Source organism: Oncorhynchus mykiss, chromosome 13, assembly GCF_057628025.1.
Source record: "Oncorhynchus mykiss isolate SJ-2025 chromosome 13, ASM5762802v1, whole genome shotgun sequence".
NCBI classification, from domain to species: domain Eukaryota; kingdom Metazoa; phylum Chordata; class Actinopteri; order Salmoniformes; family Salmonidae; genus Oncorhynchus; species Oncorhynchus mykiss.
This window is the reverse complement of record NC_143034.1, coordinates 30987692-31013900: the sequence shown is the minus strand read 5'-3', so window position 1 is coordinate 31013900 and position 26209 is coordinate 30987692. Positions and strand designations below refer to the sequence as shown.

The 26209-nt window shown below is 45.4% G+C and overlaps 1 protein-coding gene across 4 annotated transcripts; it reads right to left on the bottom strand.

Annotated features, from left to right (window-relative positions):
* Positions 1-9290: 9290 nt before the first annotated feature.
* Positions 9291-25415, bottom strand: LOC110485964 (ras GTPase-activating protein nGAP). 4 transcript variants are annotated; one of them, XM_021557229.3, is made up of 18 exons: positions 22893-25415; positions 21751-21890; positions 21436-21514; positions 19235-19302; positions 18962-19047; positions 18741-18873; positions 18370-18468; positions 16961-17629; positions 16700-16844; positions 16432-16576; positions 16036-16272; positions 14189-14390; positions 11497-11588; positions 11036-11354; positions 10741-10851; positions 10411-10601; positions 10203-10287; positions 9291-9965 (listed from the first exon to the last, which is right to left on the bottom strand). In XM_021557229.3, the coding sequence occupies exons 1-18, from the start codon at positions 23515-23517 to the stop codon at positions 9849-9851; spliced, it is 3543 nt and encodes a 1180-aa protein (XP_021412904.3). In that variant the 5' UTR covers positions 23518-25415; the 3' UTR covers positions 9291-9848. The 4 variants fall into 4 exon arrangements, with proteins under 4 accessions (XP_021412904.3, XP_021412905.3, XP_021412906.3 ...); XM_021557230.3 differs by having other exon boundaries at positions 18741-18870; XM_021557231.3 differs by lacking the exons at positions 21436-21514; positions 21751-21890; positions 22893-25415 and adding an exon at positions 20755-21178.
* Positions 25416-26209: the final 794 nt, after the last annotated feature.

Sequence of the window (26209 nt, the reverse complement as noted above, 5' to 3'; positions counted from 1 at the left end):
CCAGATAATGATGTAGTAATAACTTCTTACTGTACCTCTCCACTGATCTCCACAATGACCTGCTCAAAGGGTTCCAGATAATGCTGTAGTAATAACTTCTTACTGTACCTCTCCACTGATCTCCACAGTGATCTGCTCAAAGGGTTCCAGATAATGATGTAGTAATAACTTCTTACTGTACCTCTCCACTGATCTCCACAGTGACCTGCTCAAAGGGTTCCAGATAATGATGTAGTAATAACTTCTTACTGTACCTCTCCACTGATCTCCACAGTGATCTGCTCAAAGGGTTCCATATAATGATGTAGTAATAACTTCTTACCGTACCTCTCCACTGATCTCCACAGTGACCTGCTCAAAGGGTTCCAGATAATGCTGTAGTAATAACTTCTTACTGTACCTCTCCACTGATCTCCACAGTGACCTGCTCAAAGGGTTCCAGATAATGCTGTAGTAATAACTTATTACTGTACCTCTCCATTGATCTCCACAGTGACCTGCTCAAAGGGTTCCAGATAATGCTGTAGTAATAACTTCTTACTGTACCTCTCCACTGATCTCCACAGTGACCTGCTCAAAGGGTTCCAGATAATGATGTAGTAATAACTTCTTACTGTACCTCTCCACTGATCTCCACAGTGACCTGCTCAAAGGGTTCCAGATAATGATGTAGTAATAACTTCTTACTGTACCTCTCCACTGATCTCCACAATGACCTGCTCAAAGGGTTCCAGATAATGCTGTAGTAATAACTTCTTACTGTACCTCTCCACTGATCTCCACAGTGATCTGCTCAAAGGGTTCCAGATAATGATGTAGTAATAACTTCTTACTGTACCTCTCCACTGATCTCCACAGTGACCTGCTCAAAGGGTTCCAGATAATGATGTAGTAATAACTTCTTACTGTACCTCTCCACTGATCTCCACAGTGATCTGCTCAAAGGGTTCCATATAATGATGTAGTAATAACTTCTTACCGTACCTCTCCACTGATCTCCACAGTGACCTGCTCAAAGGGTTCCAGATAATGCTGTAGTAATAACTTCTTACTGTACCTCTCCACTGATCTCCACAGTGACCTGCTCAAAGGGTTCCAGATAATGATGTAGTAATAACTTCTTACCGTACCTCTCCACTGATCTCCACAGTGACCTGCTCAAAGGGTTCCAGATAATGATTTAGTAATAACTTCTTACTGTACCTCTCCACTGATCTCCACAGTGACCTGCTCAAAGGGTTCCAGATAATGATGTAGTAATAACTTCTTACTGTACCTCTCCACTGATCTCCACAGTGACCTGCTCAAAGGGTTCCAGATAATGCTGTAGTAATAACTTCTTACTGTACCTCTCCACTGATCTCCACAGTGACCTGCTCAAAGGGTTCCAGATAATGCTGTAGTAATAACTTCTTACTGTACCTCTCCACTGATCTCCACAGTGACCTGCTCAAAGGGTTCCAGGACTCTGCACACCTCCTCCACCACCTCCCATTCCTCTTGGGTCAGAGCATCAACAGGTGCATTGACATATCCGATTGGGCAATGCAGTAGGTGCACGCGATTTAGTCACAGATTTTCCGATTTAGTTACCTACTGCATTGCCCAATCGGATAGCTCAAATCACCGTGGCTACAGAGCTTCCATGACCCTGGCCACAGCCAAGTTTAATAGGCTGCTAGCCAACGTAAGATTAAATAACTTTTAAAACCATGACCACAGAGAGACTGTCAACGAATACAGCAAAGAGCTGCTGTTTGTCTCATGTTAACACTTTGTTTATTCGGTGCGCAGGACTTTTGAATCAAGTGCACCTACCGGCAACAGCTCAACACAATTTTAAAAAAGGAGCGCAAGCCTTTATTGTTACGTTGGCTTTTCTACAGAAATATTTGGTGATCGACTAGGAATGCCCTGAATATCAACCAGTCGATCTAGCGACCACTGCCTTATGCCATAGTTTGTACATCTCGATTTTCAGTAGAAACCACATTTGTTTAAGCAAGTCAGCCATATCAGCTATGTTTTTTTATATGGCAGTAAATGAGGCCGAAGGAACTGTTTGGCTGCCAGACAAGGCTCCTTTGATTACCAGGTGTAGCAGTGGTAAGTTGTTGGGACAGCTTTATGTATGCCCTAACAGTTTGTCACCATTATAGTGCAATGAATGAATGTATTGTTTAGTGTTGTGTTGGGTTTACCCCACCAAGATTTACATGCTAAAATCGCCACCGAAGCTGAGCCATTTGCTTGTGCTCTGCTGCACAATGCAGTCTTATCTGACTAAGATCATAACATGGTGTTTAATGCTTAAATACCGTCAAATATAAGATGACAGATTATTTAAAACAAATGTATAATGTTCCTTGAATATTGTCGGAGTTTGGAGTCACCAAAAATAGCTAGAAGCACTCTCATGTCTCTTAGTCCGTTGAGCAGAGCCAGAGATACTTTTGAGGAGATGAGAGAACTCCATTAGAATCGTATTATCGCCCATTGTGTACGTTGCCCATGCTATTTCTAACATAGAATGCGGGGAATGGTTAGAGGGGACCCATAGACCACTAATGTTGTTTGGTTGTTATTTTGTGATGTCATGGCATTTTTTATAAAGGAAATACTGTGACTTGAAAAGTATACACACTATATGTGTGAAGTGCCCATTCGAATCGTTGTATGGAAAATTATGAAAGTGTTTTTGTTAAGAGAGGGATGTGATCTTAGAAACTATAGGAGGAAATTGTTTCTATAACTTTGTACAAGTAAGTAGTCACCGCCCCCTGAGTGAGGTCAGAGAGCGTGTCAGCCTGGTGGAACCGCCCCTTTTGAACAAACTGTATAATATGATGGGTTAAGAATGAACATATCAGACCAGAAAGGCATCGAGCTGCAGCTCACGTCCAAAAGTGGTTTGAACTCTGAAATCTCAACACGATGTAAAGACGATAGTCACCTCCCGGACAATCACTGGTATGGCTGATTAGCTGTCCTAAGTAAAGTATCTACAAAAGCTAATTTAAGTGGGACCATTCTACTACTCTTCTCAAATCACCGTAGTACACTACTCTCATCACCCCACTGAGAACCAGCTAGCATATCTTCAAAGAATCATCTAGAGCGAGTGGAAGTAGTGAGCTCTGTAGTTCTGTGAAGGACTACACGACCAGTCGCCGGGCGACGGTCGAGGAGAGTAACAGTAGGAGACGGTGGGGACCCCTTTAGGACAATCGGAGCCTTACAAGCGTGCCGCAAAAAGGTTAAACACCCTTTCAAAGAAGGACTGGTTCTGACAGAAATGCACAAAGAACACTGACATTTACAAGTAAATAGATTCATGATTTATGTGGCGCATAATATGTTAGCAGGTGCCAGGCTAAATAGCTATCCAACTCCAGTCATGTGCTAACGTTTGCTGTTAAACCTAATTTTAGGTGGCTGGTTGTAATGTTGTAGCTTGCTGTTTAGTAGCTAGCCATATCTACAATTTAAAAGAGAGGTTTTACAATCGAGATACAAAAGGGCTCCGATTTGTAGAAACTCTTCTATTTTCATTCATATATATGTTTACCTACCTAACTAGCTACATAATTAGACCCCCCACTGTAACACAGTAGTAGCTATGTTAGCCAGCAATACACAATATTTGTTTCAGTAGATAAACTAAAGTTAGCTAGCTAGCTAGGATGCTTGCAGGAAAAATACAGTCATTTGCGTCTGATCAGTTCTTTCATTTTTTTCCAAAGGATTGTTGTTAGTGCCCACCCTGTTGTTAGTGTAATTGAATTGAGAAGTTTTTTGGGAAAGCCGTTCCATCTATCAATCAATCAAATGTATTATAAAGCCCTTCTTACATCAGCTGATGTCACAAAGTGCTGTACAGAAACCCAGCCTAAAATCCCAAACAGCAAGCAATGCAGGTGTAGAAGCACGGTGGTTAGGAGAAACTCTCTAGAAACTTAGAGAGGAACCAGGCTATGAGGGGTGGCCAGTCCTCTTCTGGCTGTGCCAGGTGGAGATTATAACAGAACATGGCCAAAATGTTCAAATGTTCATAGATGACCAGCAGGGTCAAATAATAATTATCACAGTGGTTGTCGAGGGTGCAACAGGTCAGCACCTCAGGAGTAAATGTCAGTTGGCTTTTCATAGCCGATCATTCAGAGTATCTCTTCCGCTCCTGCTGTCTCTAGAGTTGAAAACAGCAGGTCTGGGACAGGTCAGGGTTTCCTAGCCGCAGGCAGAACAGTTGAAACTGGAGCAGCAGCACGACCAGGTGGACTGGGGACAGCAATGAGTCATCAGGCCAGGTAGTCCTGAGGCATGGTCCTAGGGCTCAGGTCCTCCGAGAGAGAGAAAGAAATAGAAAAAGAGAGAATTAGAGAGAGCATACTTAAATTCACACAGGACACCGAATAAGACAGGAGAAACACTCCAGATATAACAGACTGACCCTAGCACCCCGACACATAAACTACTGCAGCATAAATACTGGAGGCTGAGACAGGAGGGGTCGGGAGACACTGTGGCCTTGTCCGACGATACCCCCGGACAGGGCCAAACAGGCAGGATATAACCCCACTCACTTTGCCAGAGCACAGCCCCCACACCACTAGAGGGACATTCTTCAATTACCAAATTACCATCCTGAGACAAGGCCAGGTATAGCCCACGAAGATCTCCCCCACGGCACAACCCAAGGGGGGGCTCCAAACAGGACAGGAAGATCACGTCAGTGACTCAAGCCACTGAAGTGACGCACCCCTCCTAGGGATTGCATGGAAGAACACCAGTAAGCTAGTGACTCAGCCCCTGTAATAGGGTTAGAGGCAGAGAATCCCAGTGGAGAGAGGGGAACTGGCCAGGCAGAGACAGCAAGGGCGGTTCATTGCTCCAATGCCTTTCCGTTCACCTTCACACTCCTGGGCCAGACTACACTCAATCATAGGACCTACTGAAGAGATGAGTCTTCAATAAAGGCTTAAAATTCGAGAACGAGAAGTCAAATCGGAAAGATAGGTAGGAGCAAGCCCATGTAATTTTTAAATTTTTTATTTCACCTTTATTTAACCAGGTAGGCAAGTTGAGAACAAGTTCTCATTTACAATTGCGACCTGGCCAAGATAAAGCAAAGCAGTTCGACACATACAACAACACAGAGTTACACATGGAGTAAAACAAACATACAGTAAATAATACAATAGGAAAATAAGTCTATATACAATGTGAGCAAATGAGGTGAGATAAAAAAAAGGCCATGGTGGCGAAGTAAATACAATATAGAAAGTAAAACACTGGAACGGTAGATTTGCAGTGGAAGAATGTGCAGAGTAGAAATATTGGGGTGCAAAGGAGCAAAATAAATAAATAAATACAGTAGAGGGAGAGGTAGTTGTGTGGGCTAAATTATTATGGGCTATGTACAGGCGCAGTAATCTGTGAGCTGCTCTGACAGCTGGTGCTTAAAGCTAGTGAGGGAGACAAGTGTTTCCAGTTTCAGAGATTTTTGTAGTTCGTTCCAGTCATTGGAAGCAGAGAACTGGAAGGAGAGGCGGCCAAAGGAGGAATTGATTTTGGGGGTGACCAGAGAGATATACCTGCTGGAGCGCGTGCTACAGGTGGGTGCTGCTATGGTGACCAGTGAGCTGAGATAAGGTGGGACTTTACCTAGCAGGGTCTTGTAGATGACCTGGAACCAGTGGGTTTGGCGACGAGTAAGAAGCGAGGGCCAGCCAACGAGAGCGTACAGGTCGCAGTGGTGGGTAGTATATGGGGCTTTGGTAACAAAACAGATGGCACTGTGATAGACTGCATCCAATAGGTTGAGTAGGGATTTTGGAGGTATTTGTAGTTGTCCACATATTCTAAGTCAGAAAGTAATGCTTTGTAGGTTAGCAGTAAAACCTTGAAATCAGCCCTTGCCTTAACAGGAAGCCAGTGTAGAGAGGCCAGCACTGGAGTAATATGATCACATTTTTGGGTTTAGAATGTAGCAGACGTGTTTAGCACTAACTGAAGTTTGGTTTCTGTTTCCTGTGTAACATCAATGCTACACATGCTTTTGTCACTTCTAGGTTAGACTATTGCATTGCTCTACTTTCCGGCTACCCGGATAAAGCACAAAATAAACTTCAGTATGCCAAACATACCCTCGTAAAACTGATTGTGGGAGAAGGAGACAACGATGAAGCGGCGACTCTGGACCATGACAAAAACCTGAAATGCTCCTGGACAGAGGCAGGAATCTCAATATCAAGCTGAATCCGGAGAAGCTGCAGCTCAGGCTGAAAGAAGTGCCCTACACTGGCCACCTGCTAACATCGGAGGGGTTGAAAGTGGACCCAGGAAAAGTGACAGCCATCTAACAGATGCCTAGGCCTACAGATGTACAGGGGGTGCAGGGCTTCCTGGCCATGGTAAACTACCTAGCCAAGTTCTGTAGGCACGCCACGGAGCTCTGCGATCCACTGTGACATCTAATACACAAGGACTCACTGTGGGAGTGGTCAGAGAGACATGAGCAGGCTTTCAATGAAATCAGGGATACCATTGCACAGGCCCTTGTGCTGAAATACTACAACCCAACAGAGCAGCTTGTACTACAGTGTGATGCTTCAGAGAGTGGGTTAGGAGCAGCCTTGATGCAGGGAGGACAACCAATAGCATACGCCAGCAGAGCCCTGACAGAGACTGAAAAAGGGTATGCACAGATAGAGAAGGAGCTGCATGCAGTGGTGTTTGGCATGGAGAGGTTCCACCAATTCACATATGGACAAACTGTCAACGTGCAGTCAGATCACAAGACCTCTAGAGAGCATCATGACAAAGCCTCTCCTCAGCGCACCAAAAAGATTACAACGCATGCTCATGAGACTCCAAAACTACGAGGTCAGTCTCCGATACGTTCCGGGAAAACATGTGGTGCTGGCCGACACCCTGAGCAGGGAGTAACTCACAGAACAAGACAACAGAGGCCCTGTGGAGGTCCAAGTGGAATCAATCAATATGATACACTACCTCCCTGTGTCAAGCGAGAGACTAAAGCACATCCAGAGAGCCACTGAGCTGGACCGGGAGCTCCAGACACTGAAACATGTGATCCTGCAAGGGTGGCCTGAAGTGAAAGGACATGGCACAATGCAGCACCTGCACTGCATGGGGTATGAAGCAGCAGAAAAAAACATTGAGGCCACACGAAGCACCAAAGCGTCCCTGGGAAAAAATGGGGACTGACCTGTTCTAGTTCAACGACAGAGACTACATGGTCACAGTTGATTATCTCTCCAACTTCTGGGAAGTGGACCATTTGGAGAACACACAGTCGAAAACGGTCATTCGAAAACTGAAGGCACACTTTGCACGCTATGGGATACCCGACATCCTTTACTCAGACAATGGTCCCCAGTACTCTTCAGACGAGTTCCGAAGTTTCAGCAAGGCTTGGGACTTTACACACGAAACATCGTCCCCAGGATACCCGCAAAGTAATGGGAAAGTGGACTCGGCAGTGAAAACAGCCAAAAGACTGATGGCAAAAAAGCAAAGAGAGCAGGTGCTGTCCCATACCTGGCCCTGCAGAAACAGCCAAAGTACTACGACACCTCTGCTAAGGATCTCACAGAGCTGCAACGAGATGACAGGGTGAGAGTTCAGCCACTCACTGGACAGAAACAGTGGTGGCAGAGGGCCACAGTAGTCAGACCTGTGGAGCAAAGGTCCTACGAGGTGAAGACAGAACAGGGACAAGACTTCAGGAGGAACAGGCGACACCTGAGGAAGAGCAGAGAAATGGGGGAGGATTTCTCCACTGTTGAGGAGCCTGGCACAGACCCGGTAAACAGAGCACCAGCTGACGCCCAGCAGGGTGCGGAACACAACCTAGAGGCGGACGCTGCACCTCAACAAGAAGATCCAAACATCTCAGGTCAAGCAACTCCTGATGTAATCAACACTCCCCATACAAGGTCTGGTAGAGCCACCCGAAGACCTATGCACCTGAATGAATTTGTGTGAAGGTAAAAAATAATAATAATTAATGGACAGTCAGAGACAGTAAACAAACATTCAGTTCACATTCCAGTTTATTGCAGACATGGACTACAAGCCAAAGTTAGGTGGAGTCTGCCTTTGTTGTAAAAAAAAAAGAAAAAAAGAGAACATGTAGCAATATTGACGTTACTCATATTGATGTTGCACAGGAAACGGAAACCAGTTGTTACTTACTTTGTTAATGTGCTGGTTGACAACATGCCTAGTAAAGTTTGCTTAACTATATATCTTTGTCTGTTGTGATCATTTTTCTGCATAATTTTTGGACAGAAAGTTTATGATTTTTGCAATGTTACGTAGCTGGGGAAAAAAACTGTCCTTGAAACAGTCTTGATATGTTCGTCAAAAGAGAGATCAGGTTCCAGAGTAACGCCGAGGTCCTTCAGTGTTATTTGACACGACTGTACAATCATCAAGATTAATTGTCAGATTCAACAGAAGATCTCTTTACCAGATGATATCTTTACCAGAAGACGGTTAGGCCTATCATTAGCATAGCTATATTTGTCCTGTTCCTTAATTGTTTGAAACCTGGACGTTTTACTTCATATTATGAGGCATGTCTTAACTTGCTTCAAAGTAGCCTATAGCCAAAATCCCACCATAGAAACATGGTTAGACTTAATTTAAGACTTCTTCATATGCGCTCTCCTGTTCTATTGGCTTTTCAAATAATCTTTATTTAATTGTCTAGTGGCAAAAGGCATTATCCTAGTCATATTAGCAACCCAGGATAGTTGTTGCATCTTTAGAACCCTTTTCTTCATAAATTTCGAACATATATTTCGTCTCTGTCCATGAAACCGCTTACATGTGCGGTGCGAATTTAGAACGCGTTTTCCCGCAAATTGCATTTGGGAACGTTTGTCCGTATGCCTACTGCCAGGTGTTCATTGCTGCGCTTAAAATGTGAAGAAATAATACTGTATCAACATTTATAAGTTAGACATTCTGATCTGTTTCATCAGCCTCATTAATAGATACAGCGTATACCTCCACTACACTACTTTGATACGCACCAGTGGGGATTAAGAAGTGAGTATACACAATGCCCATAAAAAAAAGTGGGTATACGGAGAATAACTGCACATACTCTCCAATAAACCAATTCAACTATTCTCTGACTCATGGACATTCATATCAGTTTATTTTGTTATTTAGCAATAGTAATTCAGTCATTCTTACCAAGTAGACCACATAGTCACACACAACACAAGTTCACATAAACGCTGAACGGTACATTGTTTTATTCAAGTTTTTATTTAATTAAGTTCACAGAAATGGTATATCTGCATTCAAAATGGTTGGAAAATGGACAACATTCTAAGAAGTGGTGAATCAAAAGAGGACAACGATGTATTTAATTACATATCAAGGTGTGGTATCCTTACATTCATTTTGTTAAACTGCAGAGAGGGAAATTGTTCTTGCCGTAGGCTATCATTGATGTTGAGGTTACTACACTCAAATTCGATCAGTCTGTTCCTGTCAAATCAACTAATGTTCCACAGATATTTCAAGTGCAGTGTGCACAGTAAGTGCAATGTTAAACAGGTTTAGCATACCTGTGACTTTTTAGTTCATTTCTGTTTTTTCAATTGGACACAGGATAAGATTCATGCATACATTTACTCAGTTTTATCATGAGAAAAGCATCATACAGTATCTGAATTTCTGAAAGTAAGCCACCCATCAGGCAAAACAACATCATTCTGGGGGGGTTGTATTTGGAAGAACGTGAAAGCTATGGGGACTAAACTAGGCATATGTCTATATTACAACTCTGTGCTGCCAGCCTGACTTCAGATGCTGTTGACATGATTGGCCCCGATCCCAGGGTACTGTGTGTTGCTCTGGTCACCGGTGTAGTCTCCACTGAGCTGGTGCCTGTCCTTCAGCAGATCTGCAAACTGCTCCTCCTGAGAACACACAGCAACAAACGGCTCCATTTAGTTTTGCTTTTCAAGTCATGTTACGTCTCGCTTCATTGTCGCAATTTTTCTTTTTCACAACAGCAACATTGGTCATTCCAAGCCGACCTACGTGCCCCCTAAAGACGTGGGCAAGTAAGAGGAATTGAAAATTAATATGTAGCCTAAACACTCGTCATAACTCATCTTTATCTTAATGATTGTGGTAGATGTCTCCAGTCTTACCAGCACGTTCATTCGCTCAGCTGCTGCCACGGCGACGTTCAGCTTCCTCTCATCCTCCTCCCTCTCCTCCTCGATAACCCCCAGCCTATGACGCCGATTAACAATTGCATTTTAGTTCAGCTTCAAACCAAATAAACTCATTCATTTGAAAGGTTGTGAATGTAATTTCATGACATTTCGATCTGTCCCTTTTACTCCACTGTCTCACCTGAAAGTGGCGCTAGCGAGCTGTTCCTCACGGACAGCCAGATGATTGCGCAGTTCGTTAACCTCAGCCAACAAGACTGCATTCTGATCTTGACTTTGGACAATGAAGTCCTCCAGCCGCTTGGCCATCTCCAACTCACTCTCTGTCACCTGCTCCAGCCCCAGGCGGAGCTCCGACAGCTCCTGTGCATGCTGGTTAAATCACAAATCAACATCATGGTGATCAAGCAGTTTCATCATTGCTGTATTTCTTTGATGAGCTGACGTAATCAATGCGAAAGAGGAAGGAGCCAGCGTTACTGGATGATAAATAATATGAAGATGAACCCACCCTGTCCAGTAGGTTGATCTCTTCATTCTCTACCTTCCTCTCGCATGTCTCCTTGCTCTGGGACACTTTGATCCAAGGCACTGGAGCAGGAGGAGCCTTTACGCCGACACTCTGACACAAGAAGAGGGGATGCTTTCGTGAGATTCAATCACTCCTCCCACCCATCGACTCTCAGCAGAACAACCACATGGCAATGCAAGGTTATGACTATGAACCATGTACTTCATGAGGATAATGTCAACATAAGATTGAATGTTGACAATTGAAACCACATGACCAAGATTTCCAAACTCACGTTCTGTGGTGATGAAATGTCAAGTGGAGGGTTGGCTTCCTGCTCTGACTCTTGGTCCTCCGGCGGCAGATTTTCAGTGCTGCTCTGTCTCCTCAGTTGCTGTTTGGGGTCCATCTGCCGTCTGTGCGGAGCACTCTGGGTCCTGGATACTGGCTTCCTCTCTCTGGCACTCATCCTGTCTCGCTTGACCCCCTGGAAACTTTCTTTCCGCTGGCTGCCCTTCACATCCATAGGCAGCTGCTGCAGGGAGTTGTGCAGAGGGCTGTACTTGCCCACGTCTTTAGGGGGCACGTAGGTCGGCTTGGAATGACCAATGTTGCTGTTGTGAAAAAGAAAAATTGCGACAATGAAGCGAGACGTAAAAAAGATTGAAACTATGTACGCACACAAGTAGGTCTACAAAAGTGCTTATGTGCAATACACATAGGGTGCACATGCTGAAGTGCACTCGCCAACCTCACCTGCTAACAGTAATCCGTAGAGCATCTGGGCCCAGAGATTCTGTAATCTGGTTCAGGATTGAAGGCAGAGGGTGCAATTTGTCTATGGTGTCCTGAGGAAGAGATATGAACAGCATGTTAGCTACCACTAAACCTTACCATGGGAGGTTTCAGCTTCGTTTAAAGTTTGATTTGCCACATTTGTCACACACAGCGAAATGCCTAATTTCCAAGCACTACCCAACACTGCAGTATTCAATATCAAATCAAACAGTATTTGTCACATGTGCCAAATACAACACGTGTAGACCTTAACGTGAAATGCTTACTTACAAGCCCTTAACAATACAGTTTTTTTTCAAGTAAGTTAGGAAATATTTGCTACAAAAATAATAAAAATAAAAAGTAACACAATAAAATAACAATAACAAGGCTTTATCCAGGGGGTACCGGTACAGAGTCAATGTGATGTAGTTAATGTACATGTAAATAGATAATAAACTGGGCGTAGCAGCAGCGTATAAAATGGGGTCAATGCAAATAGTCAGAGTAGCTATTGGATTGAACTGTTTAGCAGTCTTATGGCTTGGGGATAGAAGCTGTTTAGGAACCTTTTAGACCTAGAGTTGCCTTACAGTAGCAGAGAGCACAGTCTATGACTTGGGTGGCTGGAGTCTTTGACCATTTTTAGGGCATTCCTCTGACCCCGCATGGTATAGAGGTCCTGGATGGCAGGAAGATTGGCCCCAGTGATGCACTGGGCTGTACGCTCTACCCTATGTAGCGCCTTGCTGACGGTTGCCGATAAGTTGCCATACCAAGCGGTGATGCTCTCGATGGTGCAGCTGTAGAACTTTTTGAGGATCTGAGGACCCATGCCAAATCTTTTCAGTCTCCTGAGGGGGAATAGGTTTTGTCATGCCCTCTTCACGACTGTCTCGGTGTGCTTGGACCATGATAGGTTGTTAGATGTAGACTCCAAGGAACTTGAAGCTCACAACCTGCTCCACTACAGCCCCGTCGGTGTGAATGGGGTTGTTCTTGGCCCGCCTTTTCCTGTAGTCCACGATCAGCTCCTTTGTCTTGATCACGTTGAGGGAGAGGTTGTTGTCCACACAGCCAGGTCTCTAACCTCCTCCCTATAGGCTGTCTCATTGTTTTCGGAGATCAGGCCTACCACCGTTGTCTTGTTGGAGTCAAGTGTGTGTGTGTGTGTGTGTGTGTGTGTGCCCACGCAGTCGTGGGTGAACAGGGAGTACATGAGGGGACTAAGTACCCACTCCTGAAACATGTCCAGTCTGTGCTTGCAAAACAGTCCTGTAGCTTAGCATCCGTGTCATCTGACCACTTCTGTATTGAGCGAGTCACGGATACTTTCTGCTTGAGTTCTTGCTTTTAAGCAGGAATCAGGAGGATATAATCAGCTTTGTACGCGTCTCTGTGTGTGGAGTAAAAATGGTCTCAAGTATTTTTTTTTCTTCCTCTGGTGGCACACGTGACATGCTGGTAGAAACTATAGTACAACTGCAGTATTTGAGGTAGATATGAACATGTAGGCAGGGATTATGAGAAAGTGACTGGTAGCAGGATAAATAATAATAGTAAACAGTGGCAGCAGCATAAGTGGAGGTGGGTGGTTGGGTGGGTGGGTGGGTGTGCGCGTGTGTGTGTGCATGCAAGTGTCAGGTGTACTCCCTCTCCCCCGTTCCGTGCTCGACATTGCTGGTTTACTAACCACCGGCCCTGGCTGCCCATCATTACGCACACCTTCATTACTACCTTGATTACTTACCATTTATCTAGCACTCTTTATGTCAGTCATCAAGTAGTATTGTTCATGTTTCCTTGTTAGACACTTCTTTTCTCTTGTTTTGTACTCCGTCAACACCACGATCAGCTGGCGCAACTGGGTGCAACTATGGATGAGGTCCTCCACCACCTCAACACCACCCGAGAGGATTCACTTTCAAATAACGGAGGGCCTTCTACCATGATTCATCCCGGCAAGCCAGTCTCCCAGCCTACCCAGCAGTCTGCCCAGGTCAGCGATGCCCAAATGTCCCTCCTGGACAAATAAGACGGGATGCCATCCCTTTGCCATGGCTTCCTACTCCAGTGCTCCCTCTATTTCGCTCATCAGACGAGAGCCCCCACCACTGAGAGGTCCAAAGTTTCACGGTCATTTCTCTGCTGACTGGGCGGGTGTTGGAGTGGGCTATGGCCGTCTGGGAGAGAGGAGAGGATGAGCTGGGTTCCTATGAGGGGTTCATGGCTCTGTTCAGGGCGGTCTTCGACCATCTACCGGAGGGCAACTACTCCAACTCCTGCAAGGTACCTCTGCGGAGTACAGTCTCACCTTCCGGACGAGCCCGCTCCTCGCCCTTGTGGCCGTCCCCCTGGCCAGCGTTGTCAGTCACACCTGGACTTCATTACTACCTCGATTACTTACCATTTATCTAGCACTCTTTCTGTCAGTCTTTCAGGTAGTATTGTTTCTATTTCCTTGTTAGATGCTTCTTGTTCCATGTTTTGTTATCATTAAACTCACACTGCACTTGTTTCCTAACTCCCTGCGTCTTCGTTACAGCAAGAGTGTCAGTGTAGGCGCGATAGGCGGATATACATGTAAACAGGGCTGAAAAGTGACTGGTAGCAGGAGTACAATAATGTCATAGCATAACCTTTGCCTTTGATTCAGTTGATTTATGCCTACCTGCTTCATTGGGGAAATTATGTCGACCAGCAGGCTATGTAGGACAGCCAGACGCAGAGGCAAGTCAACATAGCCATCGAAGGATGTCATTGGAATCTCTATGTCTGGGCTGGACACTGTCTGAAGGAAGCACCTCATCCTCTCCCAGTGCTGCTGCAGGAAGTCATTCATGAACAGCATGTACTCCTCCTTCTCCCCAAACCTGTTAATGGAAGACCATGGGGAATGGGTTAGTGTTGGAGGAGGGAACGACTGGTTTGGGAAAGAAGATGTTTATTCTTATCGGCAGACTCAATAGCCTTGGTTTCTCAAATGACTGCCTCGCCTGGTTCACCAACTACTTCGCAGACAGAGTTCAGTGTTCTCGGACCGACTCTTTCCTCTGTATATATCAACGATGTCGCTCTTGCTGCGAGTGATTCCCTGATCCACCTCTACGCAGACGACACCATTCTGTATACATCTGGCCCTTCTTTGGACACGGTGTTAACTAACCTCCCAACGAGCTTCAATGCCATACAACACTCCTTCTGCGGCCTCCAACTGCTCTTAAATGCTAGCAAAACCAAATGCATGCTTTTCAACCGTTCGCTGCCCGCACCCTTCCCGCCCGACTAGCATCACTACTCTGGACGGTTCTGACCTAGAATACGTGGACAACTATAAATACCTAGGTGTCTGGCTAGACTGCAAACTCTCCTTCCAGACTCACATCTCCAATCTAAAATCAAATCTAGAATCGTCTTTCTATTTCGCAACAAAGCCTCCACTCACGCCGCCAAACTTACCCTAGTAAAACTGACTATCCTACTGATCCTTGACTTCGGCCATGTCATCTACAAAATAGCTTCCAATACTCTACTCAGCAAATCGGATGTAGTCTATCACAGTGCCATCCGTTTTGTTACCAATGCGCCTTATACCACCCACCACTGTGACCTGTACGCTCTAGTCGGCTGGCCCTCGCTACATATTCGTCGCCAGACCCACTGACTCCAAGTTATCTATAAGTCTCTGCTAGGTAAAGCTCCGCCTTATCTCAGCTCACTGGTCACGATAACAACACCCACCCGTAGCACGCACTCCAGCAGGTAAATCTCACTGGTCATTCCCAAAGCCAACACCTCTTTGGCCGCCTTTTCTTCCAGTTCTCTGCTGCCAGTGACTTAAACGAATTGCAAAAATCGCTGAAGCTAGAGACTTACATTTCCCTCACTAACTTTAAACATCAGCTATCTGAGCAGCTAACCGATCGCTGCAGCTGTACATAGTCCATCTGTAAATAGCCCACCCACCCACCCAATCTACCTACCTCATCCCCATATTGTTTTTATTTACTTTGCTGCGCTTTTGCACACCAGTATCACTACTTACACACCATCATCTGCGCATCTATCACTCCAGTGTTAATCTGCTAAATTGTACTTACTTTGCTACTGTGGCCTACTGTTACCTCCTCATGCCATTTGCACACACTGTATATAGACTTGGTTTTTTTCTATTGTGTTATTGACTGTATGCTTGTTTATTCCATGTAATTCTGTGTTGTTTGTCGCACTGCTTTGCTTTATCTTGGCCAGGTCGGAGTTGTAAATGAGAACTTGTTCTCAACTAGCTTACCTGGTTAAATAAAGGTGAAATAAAAATGGTAAAATAAATGATTGACTTGGACCACATGGTTAACATTTTTTAAATGAGCGTCAAGTGTATTATTTCCATCATTGTGTCAGATGTTTTGCGGGTATATTATGTAATGTATCTAGTAGCTCATCTCTAAGGTTGGTATCCATGGATCCATGGATGAATGATGATGGGGTGCAGACAGAGATGAAGCCCCACACACTCACAAGGTGAAGTTGGCCAGGTTCTGGATGACCTTGGCGGTGAAGGTGAGGGTGCGCAGGGTGGCCGGCTCCGGGTAGGGCTGTGTCAGACCAAACAGGGAGGGGCTGAGGATGGCGGGACACAGAAAACGGAGGAAAAGCGAGGCAGATATGAGGCGCTGGCCAATTTCAGGTCGTCTCTGCTCCTCGCACAGCTCCACCCAGCTGGAGAAGATCCTGTTCAGCTCTTCAGGGAAAGACCTGTGAGAGAAACGGTGGCGAGAGTGGTCAATGCAGCCTAGTATTTCCTGTGAGTGAATATGAATCGGCATTCATTTGATAGCATTCTTCTGGCTAAGACTGCTATCCCCATTTCCTATCTTTATACATTGTTTCCCATCAGGTCTCTTTGTCCCTCACCCGTGCATCTCAGTGATTTTCTGCACTGCCTCCTCACAGCTCTCCTTCAGGTGCCGCTGGTTGTTTGACAGCTCAGAGGCGGGGCATTTGAGAGGGTCCACTTCACAGCTCTCTACTGAGGCATACAGTCGAGTGATGAAGTCCCCTGTAAGAAGACCAATGGCACAGTTTTCCATAACAGTTTCTTAGAGGAAGGTCTACAAAAAGTGTTAAAACAGATCCACTGTTACCCAGGGCGAAACATTGTATTTCCACAGATATTCCTTACCCAGGGTGTCGATGAGGTACTTCTGGCCCACCAGCTTCATGTACTCATCAATGGCCTTGGTGGCCAGCGTGTTCTCCCTGAAGATCAACGCCTCTTTCTCCCCAAGGCGCTCCACCTCTGCACTACCCAACTCGATAAGGAACTCCTGGAACATAAACACACAGAATAAGCGCTTTTAGCAAGTTATGACTAGCTGACTATTGTAAAGGTCTACTTTAAATGCTTATCATGAAGCAGCGGTCACCCCTTTGTTTTGCTTACCTTGGCCTTGCCAATGCTTTGCAAGACGTGGACCAGTGCCCCGGCTAGTTCCTCCTTCTTCCTGACTGACAGCAGTGGCTGCAGGTTCCTGCACATGCCCACATAGTCCACTGTCACAAACTCTGCAAACTCCTTATACCTCTCGATGGGCAGCACCTGCAGGTTTTGAAAGCGGGCCTTGACACGGAGCGACGCTTGGGGCCCCAGTTGCTCCTTCGTCCCTCCGGCACCAGACGCCTTGTAGGGAATAATCGGGTGCCACTTCTCCTGGAAGGCCCTTCCACGGATGTCGGCCAGGGATATGGCCACACTGCCAAGGGGATGCAGGGTGGACTCATCCCGGGAGTGACGCTTCTTCTTGGGCTCCTCATCGCGGAAGAGGTGCAGGGTGATCTGGGAGACCGACGGCAAGTTGTCCAGCTCAAAAAACTCTCCCCAGAACAGCTGGCAGCCTCCGACCCCCCCGCCGCTGCCCCCGAGCACCCCACCAGAGGATCCATCACCAACCAAGCTGGAGTGATGGGAAGACTTGCCCACGGCTCGGCTGCTGGTTCGGGCGAACAGGGTGCCGTCCAGGTGCAGCTCGCAGTAGTATCGCCTCTTGGGGAGCAAGTCCTTGGCCTCGTTCACCCACAGACTGAGGGAGTTCTCTGTCCGCTCACAGTTGTCCTAACGGAGACGGAACATGTTAGAACATCAATCAGTGAGTACACAATATGGATTCCTAGGAAATCATGGCAATGTGGCATACATTAAAGGATACGTTTTCTTTTGTACAAAAATATCAATTTATTTTGTAATATTCAATTTTGTGACTCCAGTGGTTCCTCTTCATTCTATAAGTAACTGCCAAAATGAAATACAAGACACTTATGAGGGACACAAAGTACTGTATATTGAAAGCATGTTCCAGACACTTGTAGAATCTATGCCAAGGCGCATTGAAGCTGTTCTGGCGGCTCGTGGTGGCCCAACGCCCTATTAAGACCATTTGTGTTGGCAGTTACCTGTAGAAGCAGGCTACATGAAGAATGGAACAGCTGGATCGGGGAAACCACTTGAGTCACACAAAAGGGAATATAACGTTGCGGATCAACTTTGGAGTGACAATTTCATGTGTACAACATTTAAAGACCTGCATCACTACACTGGGAGATTTGCTGTTCCTAAAGGGACGTATTTGGGTGTTTTTGGAGCCGTTTTTGGAGCCCCCATAATATACTACAAGGATGAGCAAATGATTTGCTGTTTGGGATATGTTTCTCAAAGACAAGTGCAGTAACAAAGGTGTCTGGACCCTTCTGTAACATACCATTTACATAAATAAAATGTAAAAATAAATTTACAACCAAAGCAAACTTCTCCTTTAATCGGTATAGAAGATGAATATTTTTAAATAGTTTCTTTACCTTATTTGGCTGAGCAGCCCGTCTCAGGTCCTCTATCCAGCGGTCCCGCTCAGCAGCTGAGGTGCACCCAAAACAGTGGTTGTTCTCTGAGTTTATCACCTAGGACATCAATATGAAGGCGGAAATTGCCAGCAGTCAATACATGACAGGACAGAGTGAAGAAAATATGTTGTTGGGCAGTATTTAACATGAACCTGGTCAAATCACTTTTAAGACATGGGACGAATATAGAAGTTCAATCAAATTTCAATAAAATGTATTCATAAAGCCCTTCTTACATCAGCTGATGTCACAAAATGCTGTACAGAATCCCAGCCTAAAACCCCAAACAGCAAGCAATGCAGGTGTTACAGGTCAAAGGTCAGCTCTACCTCAAAGCAGTACTTCTCCCCTAGGATGGAGCTGTGTACAGGCCTGATGACCGTACTGGTGTCTGCGCTCAGATCCAGGTTTCCTGCAGCGCTGACTGGGATGGACACGGACTCCCGTGAGCCATGGAGCCTGCTGAACAGACAGGGAGGAGGAGACGAGAGGAGTCAAGGAGGAACAGCCTGCCTTGCACACCAAGAGCACTATGAGACTGACCACATACCTGCTCCCTTTGTTCAACCCAACGGTGTTTAACTGGGTATTGCTCTTTCGCATGGCTCCACCATAGAAACGCCGCTTGATCAGCCCCTTGAGACAGAGGGCAGGAAGAAGACAATTAAAGAGGGAGCAGGGAGAGATGGGTTGATGAAGTTCAATTCATCCCCAGGGGCATACTGATTAGCAGGCCCTGAGTCATACAGAATCCTCAGGAAATCCAGAGCTGTTATGAATCATGTAATAACAGTGTTTTATCTGTGGAGTATGCAGTGCTCACCCTCACTCCTCCATCTTGGCCCTTCAGTCTGGGGCCTCCAGTGGGGGCCATGTGGTCAGGGCTGCATTCTGCAGGTCCAGGAGATACACATAGTTAGCATGTAAACATGTAAACACAGTTTTGGCTTGGCGTGATCCCTCCCCTCCCTTTGAAAAAAATGGCAACCTTTTATCAGAGCGTCTCGGGCGGGAAGTGGGCATTGTGGGTTGTCTCTGTTATTGTTGCTTCATCTGGAGACCTACTGTGTATCTTGTTACATATCACTCACGTCTTACATATGTATGTGTGTACATTTCCCTGTTCATTTGGAAACCATTGTGGAGAGACAACCAGTGGTTATTCTAATCTCCCCAAACGAAATTGCAGTCCTCTGAAACCACCAGGGGAAGTGTAGTAATTTCCCCCTCTCTGCATTTCCTCTGAAGACCGAACAAACAACTGCTCACTGCTCATAGATGATCATAGATGATGCTGCAAGGCTGGAGATTATTCAGACTGAGTTTGAATAACTAACCTAGAACAGTACGTGTACTGTATAACTGAACATTAATACACTGGCTTTGAAATCCTATTGATAACCACCTTTAGCTTTAAGTCTCTCCAACAGTAAGACATGTCTAACGTAAGAAGGTTGAGGGATGACTAGGCTCCGTGTCAGAATGAGTCAACCATTGATAAGTGTTCTGACAGTCACACACCGGATATTGCTTTTGTCTAGTGGCCGAGACAGGGCCGGAACCTTGCACGTGCAGCCTTCATTTCAGACATTGATTAACTTAGTTTAGAGACTACTAAAACCCTGAGTACCACTGCAGGGCAGAAAATCAGCCACGTCAATAAAACAACACTTGAGACACTTTTTTTTTATTACCACTTTTTTCTCCCCAATTGGTAGTTAGTCTTGCCTCATCGCTGCAACTCCCTTATGGACTCGGGAGAGACGAAGGTCGAGAGCCATGCGTCCTCCGAAACACAACCCAACCTAGCCGCAGTGCTTCTTGACACAACGCACATCCAACCTGGAAGCCAGCCGCACCAATGTTTCGGAGGAAACACCGTACACCTGGGGACCTGGTCAGCGTGCACTGCGCCCGGCCCGCCATAGAAGTCGCTAGTGCGCGATGAGACAAGGATATCCCTGCCGGCCAAACCCTCCCTAACCCGGACGACGCTGGGCCAATTGTGCGCCGCCCCACGGACCTCCTGGTCGCGGCCGGGTGCAACAGAGCCTGAGCTCGAACCCAGAGTCTCTGGTGGCACAGCTAGCGCTGCGATGCAGTGCCTTAGACCACTGCGCCACCCGGGAGGCCCATTGTGACACTTTTTGGGCTAAAAGAATACATTTACCTATGGTAGTAACTAAAGCCATCATACAGTACATCACTTTTCTTCAGAGCGTTCATTAAAAATTCACCTTTGTTGATATTCCCCTTGTCATAGACATAACCAAGTGAAATATTTGTCTGAATCAATAGCAATTGTGACCGTACAAATAAACTTCTATCTAACCCTTTGCTTACCCAATGTGCCTCCACATGCAATCCAGCGTCTAAATCCCATCATTGAGAGAGGGCGAGAGATCTGTCCAACCCGCTTCTCCTAATCACACTTAAGAGTGAACACTGCTTCAACCTCTCATGGTTCTCCTCTCTTCACCAAATGGGCCTCGCCAATGTAGGCATCACATAGAACTAATCGGTATCTAGTATTATATAGCCGGACTAAGTCCACAATCGAATACTAATAAAAGTAACATGAACGAGAGAAGCCACGCTACCGACACTGCTTCTTCTCAACCAGCCCTGACTGGTCTTCTGGAACACACAGATGCGATGGTATCTACCCCCCAAATTTTTGAGGAAACAATTTGAAAGCCACTCGAAAGCATAATCACGTCAGCTATTTCCTCTGTGCCTGCTCTACCGTTACTCTGCTAGACTCTCTAGTGGTTGTGATGCTGCCGAATGGATGTTGTCCTCGCAAAGACATCCCTGAACTCAGTCTTGCTCTGTCTGTATTTCTGAGAATCAACCATTTGGATGAGAAAATGGACTTCACTGTTGTATCTCTTTTGTGTCTCTGATGTTGACGTTGGGAAAGCTATTCGAGAAATCAAGGTATTGAGCACAGTTCTAGGAACCCCCATTTCATACGAAACACTCCTACTGTCTAAGACCATGAGGCAGCATTGTAGTACTGACCCATGTTGACATCTGCCAGGTTCTGCATGCTGAGGTTTAACAGGCAGCTGCTGACTCGGTTCCGGGTCCACATCATTGGCTGAGAGAGGGAGTAGAAGAGATGCACACTCACATAGTAACCTAGAGAGAAACCATGACTATCAACTTCATACAGTCCCGTGTGAGTTTCCATTGAGAGTGCAGTGCTCCCAGCAATAGTACTAACTGTTAAATGCAACGCTTCAAGGTTGTATTGACTCCATGTTGTTTAATAATGGAAGTGCATTGCTAAGTGTTGTTGTGTCATTTTCAGTGTTGTTGGTCTGTGTCGTGTACCTCTTCCTCCGGGGTGATGAGGATCTGTCCGTCCTCCAGGACACAGTTGTTGATGTCCCAAACAGGGACGTCCTGGGGAGGGGCCCATGACAGCCTGGCTAGCTCTAGGGACGCAGCTGCAAGCCCGCTCCCACCCGCATCTATACACACACACACCATGACGACAGCACACTAGATCAGTACAGAATGACCAGATCACTCCAATAGTCACTTGAAATCCTGGCCTTTTTTATTTGAACTGTCTGTGTGACACAACTAACTACAGTTGCATGACATGGTCTACAATAGATGCCACTAATTTGACTCATTTTGATGACCCTAGTCATGTCTCTGTGATTGGACACGGTTCTTTTTAACAATACTCTATTTCTGTGCCTGACATTGAGTTTTCCTAATTACAGTATAGTCTAAGGAAACCAGCAATGGTCATTCTGGGGGTGGGGTAATTGAGTGCACACGCTGACCCTTGGATGTTTTTCATTCGGAGTAATTATGGCATGATGTTGTTATCTGACACACATGCACATGGCCACTCCCATTTCTGGTTTGTAGTTGTTGTTTTGATGCTATCTTCTCCGCCCCTCCTCACTCCCCATCTATAACAACCACAACTCTCGCACATCCTGTGTCAGTTTGTTTTCTAGTCTAAGTATGGCTGTATTAACTTCTCCTAAATCATGTCTTTTTTTTCATCCATATCTGTATCTTCCGGTTTATTCTAGTCTCCAACGCGAATAGACTGTCTGAAAAGCCCACTCAAAATGGTCTCTGACCGTATGGTTGAGTATAATGCTTTTGGCTTTGTGCAAACTTGCTTCTTTAACGAGTAAAATGCTTTCTAACCATGTCTACCTTCATCATGGGTTCTTAGACGCACACTAAATGCGTGGTATACAACACCAGATGTCAGCATTTCACTGAAGGAAAATGATGGAAAATCTAAACTAGACTGAAATCGAGAGACTAACTAAACTATACAAATTCAAACCTAGAATTTAAAACTGTACTCAAAATGGTTGACATACAGCGATGTAGGACGTCTTAAAAACCAGAAGAAAGAACATGGCACTGTCATGTGTGACGCTAGGTGCGCATTCAGATAACAAGGCAATCCGCTTATGGTGTGCATTCTGTGCCTTCACCTTGTAGGAGGGTCGGGGTGCTGTTTCTGCCCAGCAGCCGGGGCCTCTTGAGCTTCTGCGAGACGGTGCGTATGTACTTCCTGAACAGTGCCCCTCCGCCCCCTTTCTGTGGCGTGTCCGCGAGGGATGGTTCCGGTGCCTCTGCGCTTGCCCCCGGTCCCGATGTTGCCTGGGCTGAAGAGGAGGGGGACTGGGTAGTGAACAGCGACCCTGGAGGCTCAGACTGGGCCCTTCTGAAGGGGTTCTTCCTGGAGGCAGGGTTCTTCTCCAGCCTGGGGGTCTCCCCTCCTCGTCCAACGGTTGAGGCTCTTTCCCCGGGATCCTCGCTCAGGGCTTTCCGCCAGTTCTGCATCTTGTTACTCCATCTGGTGGTGGAGGTCTTCTCCACCTTCTCTATTGTTGTTGATGCTGTGACTCCACCATCTCCTCTCGTCCCGTCGAGGGTTGCTGCCTTGGCTCCAGTGTGCCACTTGTAGGTGTTGAGAGGGTCGATGTCCTCAGGAGGAGGGACGTCTTGAGGATGCTCAGCAGGTGTCTCCTTCTCCTCCTCTGTGGGGCCCGTCTCCTCTGCAATCTGTTTCGCTTCTGGCTCAGATTCAGCCTCCTGGTTTGTGCCCATTTTCATCTTGGTATTTGTGAGTATCTTTTGTTTTTAGCTTGCTCCTCTCACTGTTTTCAAGAATGGAGTAAATCGTCTTTACCTCCCTACTTAAGGTCCCCTCAAAATGTAATCACTTAGGGTGACTAATAATCTGGACATTACTTGTTTTTCTTTCTTGATTCTTTTTGTTGTTGTTGATTTCTATGTTCCAAAACGTGATCCGGCAACATCAGTCTGACTGCTTCGTGTGTAGTTCCTTTGCTGTGAGTCTTCACGCCCTCAACCTCTCACACTCAACGGTTGCTTCCTTTCACAGTGTCACTAACTCTGTTTTTTTTCTTCATGTATTTTAGTATTCTGACTGGTCTCGCTGCTCTCTCACCTCTCCCCTTCTTCCCCTTGACATCCTATTCAAGAGTTCTCTTTTTACTTTCCCTCAAATCATCCCACGCCCTCTGTCAGGTTCTTAATGGCTTTTACTGGCCCCTTGTCCTGAAAAGCAGAGTATTGTTAGATTCCTCCACTGCTTGGAGTGAAATCTCCTCATAAAATCCTCAGGACCTCTTCACGTGTATGGTTTAGGTAAATAAAACCGTTGTCAAGTCTGCGACGTTGTCACACAGGAAGTGTGTCAGTTCACTCAATGATTTTGAACGCACCAGAGAGGAACAAGGGGACGTCTTCAAATGTCCCACCCACTTGCCTACTCTTTCTTTGTATATGAAATGCAAATACATGCTTGGTTCTGATTTGTTCATCTAGCCTAGATATTAATTGTTTGCATCTGTACCTTCCTTTACACAGATGGCTCTTATTTCTTCACACCTTCCTCTTTTTTTTAAAACATTGATTGAGACATATGATCTGATGCTATCATAATAATGGGAAGCTGAGACATCCATTTCACAACTCGATCTTGGGGCCTGTCCCATTCACCAGTTCTATCAACTATTGGGATCAAACCTGAAGTTCATACATTAACGACAACAAGATGTAGAATATTTGTTGAATGATATTTAATAGAGCATCATCACCATCTGTAGGTCGTCTGACACAGATATATACATACATGTGGTTGTTTGTGTTCAGTGGCTGTTGGGCTCAGTTTCCCGTCTAAACTAGCAGCACTTCCTGCCAGACAAACAGGTTCGATAGACTCTAAACCACTTCCTGTGTTGATGCTGCACAGTTGTGACACATGCACCTGTTAAATACTTCCAATCTGACACACTGGTCAATGTGTGTTTCATCAGATTGTGACTGTGAGTTTGAATTGGACCGACAGCCAAAGAATTCTGATCCAACACCACTGGATAGGTGAAAACAGGGTTCCACATTACAGTTCTCTCTGATCAGTGCCAGATCAGAGAACCATTTTCAAAGTGTTCTCCTTTGAGTTGTGGATTCTCTTTGAACTGTCTCCTTATGCAACCTAAAACTGACTTAGAAGACATACTAACAACTTCCAATAGCTTTGTCAAAGCCCCACCACTACAAGCATAATGTATCTAAACCTTTACTCAGAAACACTGGAGGGCACTATTACACCAATATAACTGAACTGTCGTCAGGAGATATAATTGAACATACTGTAACGCCTATTTTAAAGTCCTTCTTCCTCCTCTGACGAGGAGCAGTAGGAAGGATCGGAGGACCAATGCGCAGCGTGGTAAGTGTCCATGATACTTTTAATAGAACACAGAAAAATACAAAATAACGACGTGAAATAACAAAACCAGAAACAGTTCCGTGTGGAACACACAGACACAGGAAAATAATCACCCACAAATCAAGGGTGAAAACAGGCTGCCTAAGTATGGTTCTCAATCAGGGACAACGATTGACAGCTGCCTCTGATTGAGAACCATACCAGGCCAAACACAGAAATACCAACTCATAGAAAAACAAACAAAGACAACCCACCCAACTCACACCCTGACCATACTAAAACAAAGACAAAACAAAAGAGGTCAGAACGGGACAACCTGCATTGGTTGCCTGTAGTTTTATAATTGATTTTAAACACACTATGTGGCCCTGCATCTGAATGCATGTCTAACATGCTTTTAAGATACTGTATGTGCCTGGTCGGTACCTCAGAACCTCTGACATGGGTCTTTCAGTTGTTCCAAAGGTGAGAACCAAAACGTTTGGTGAGGCTGCCTTCGGCCACTGTGGTCCTGGCCTTTGGAACAGCCTGCCGGAGGATCTGATGGCCTCAGAAACTCTAGACATTTTGAAGAGCTACTTTTTAGCAATGCTTTTGCTTAGTCCTGTCTATTTTAGCCCATTGTGTATATCTTATTTATTTTCATGTATTTTAATGCGTTAGTCTCATGTCCACTGTTATCGTTTCACTATTTTAATTGGTCTCATTTCTATGTTTCTAACCTTTTTTATTTGATTTGCTAAGCACTTTGAAATGCATCATCTGTAAGAAATGTGCTATGTAAGTAAAGTTTTGATTTGGTTTTGATGAGGAAAATAGCCCACAGTAGAGCCATTCAACCACAAACTTAGAAAGTGTCTCAAATGACTTCGTACATATTTACTAGTGTGTAATGCAGTAATACTGTGATTAATACGCACTTAATAAGTACTTCTCAAACAGCTTAATAGTCTGGATAATTAATTAGTAAAAATGTTATTTCAAACATTACAAAGTTATTTGGGAAAAAAATCCTAAACTGTTTTTTTGTTGTGGTTCAAATCCCCT

Excerpts from the sequence above, each read along its gene's own strand:
- LOC110485964 (XM_021557229.3), bottom strand. The coding sequence starts at position 23,517 with ATGAAAATGGGCACAAACCAGGAGGCTGAATCTGAGCCAGAAGCGAAA. Across the intron at positions 19,303-21,435 it reads CCTGGCAGATGTCAACATGG|AATGCAGCCCTGACCACATG; the intron begins GTCAGTACTACA and ends CTGGACCTGCAG. Across the intron at positions 16,845-16,960 it reads AAAGCATTGGCAAGGCCAAG|GAGTTCCTTATCGAGTTGGG; the intron begins GTAAGCAAAACA and ends TTTATGTTCCAG.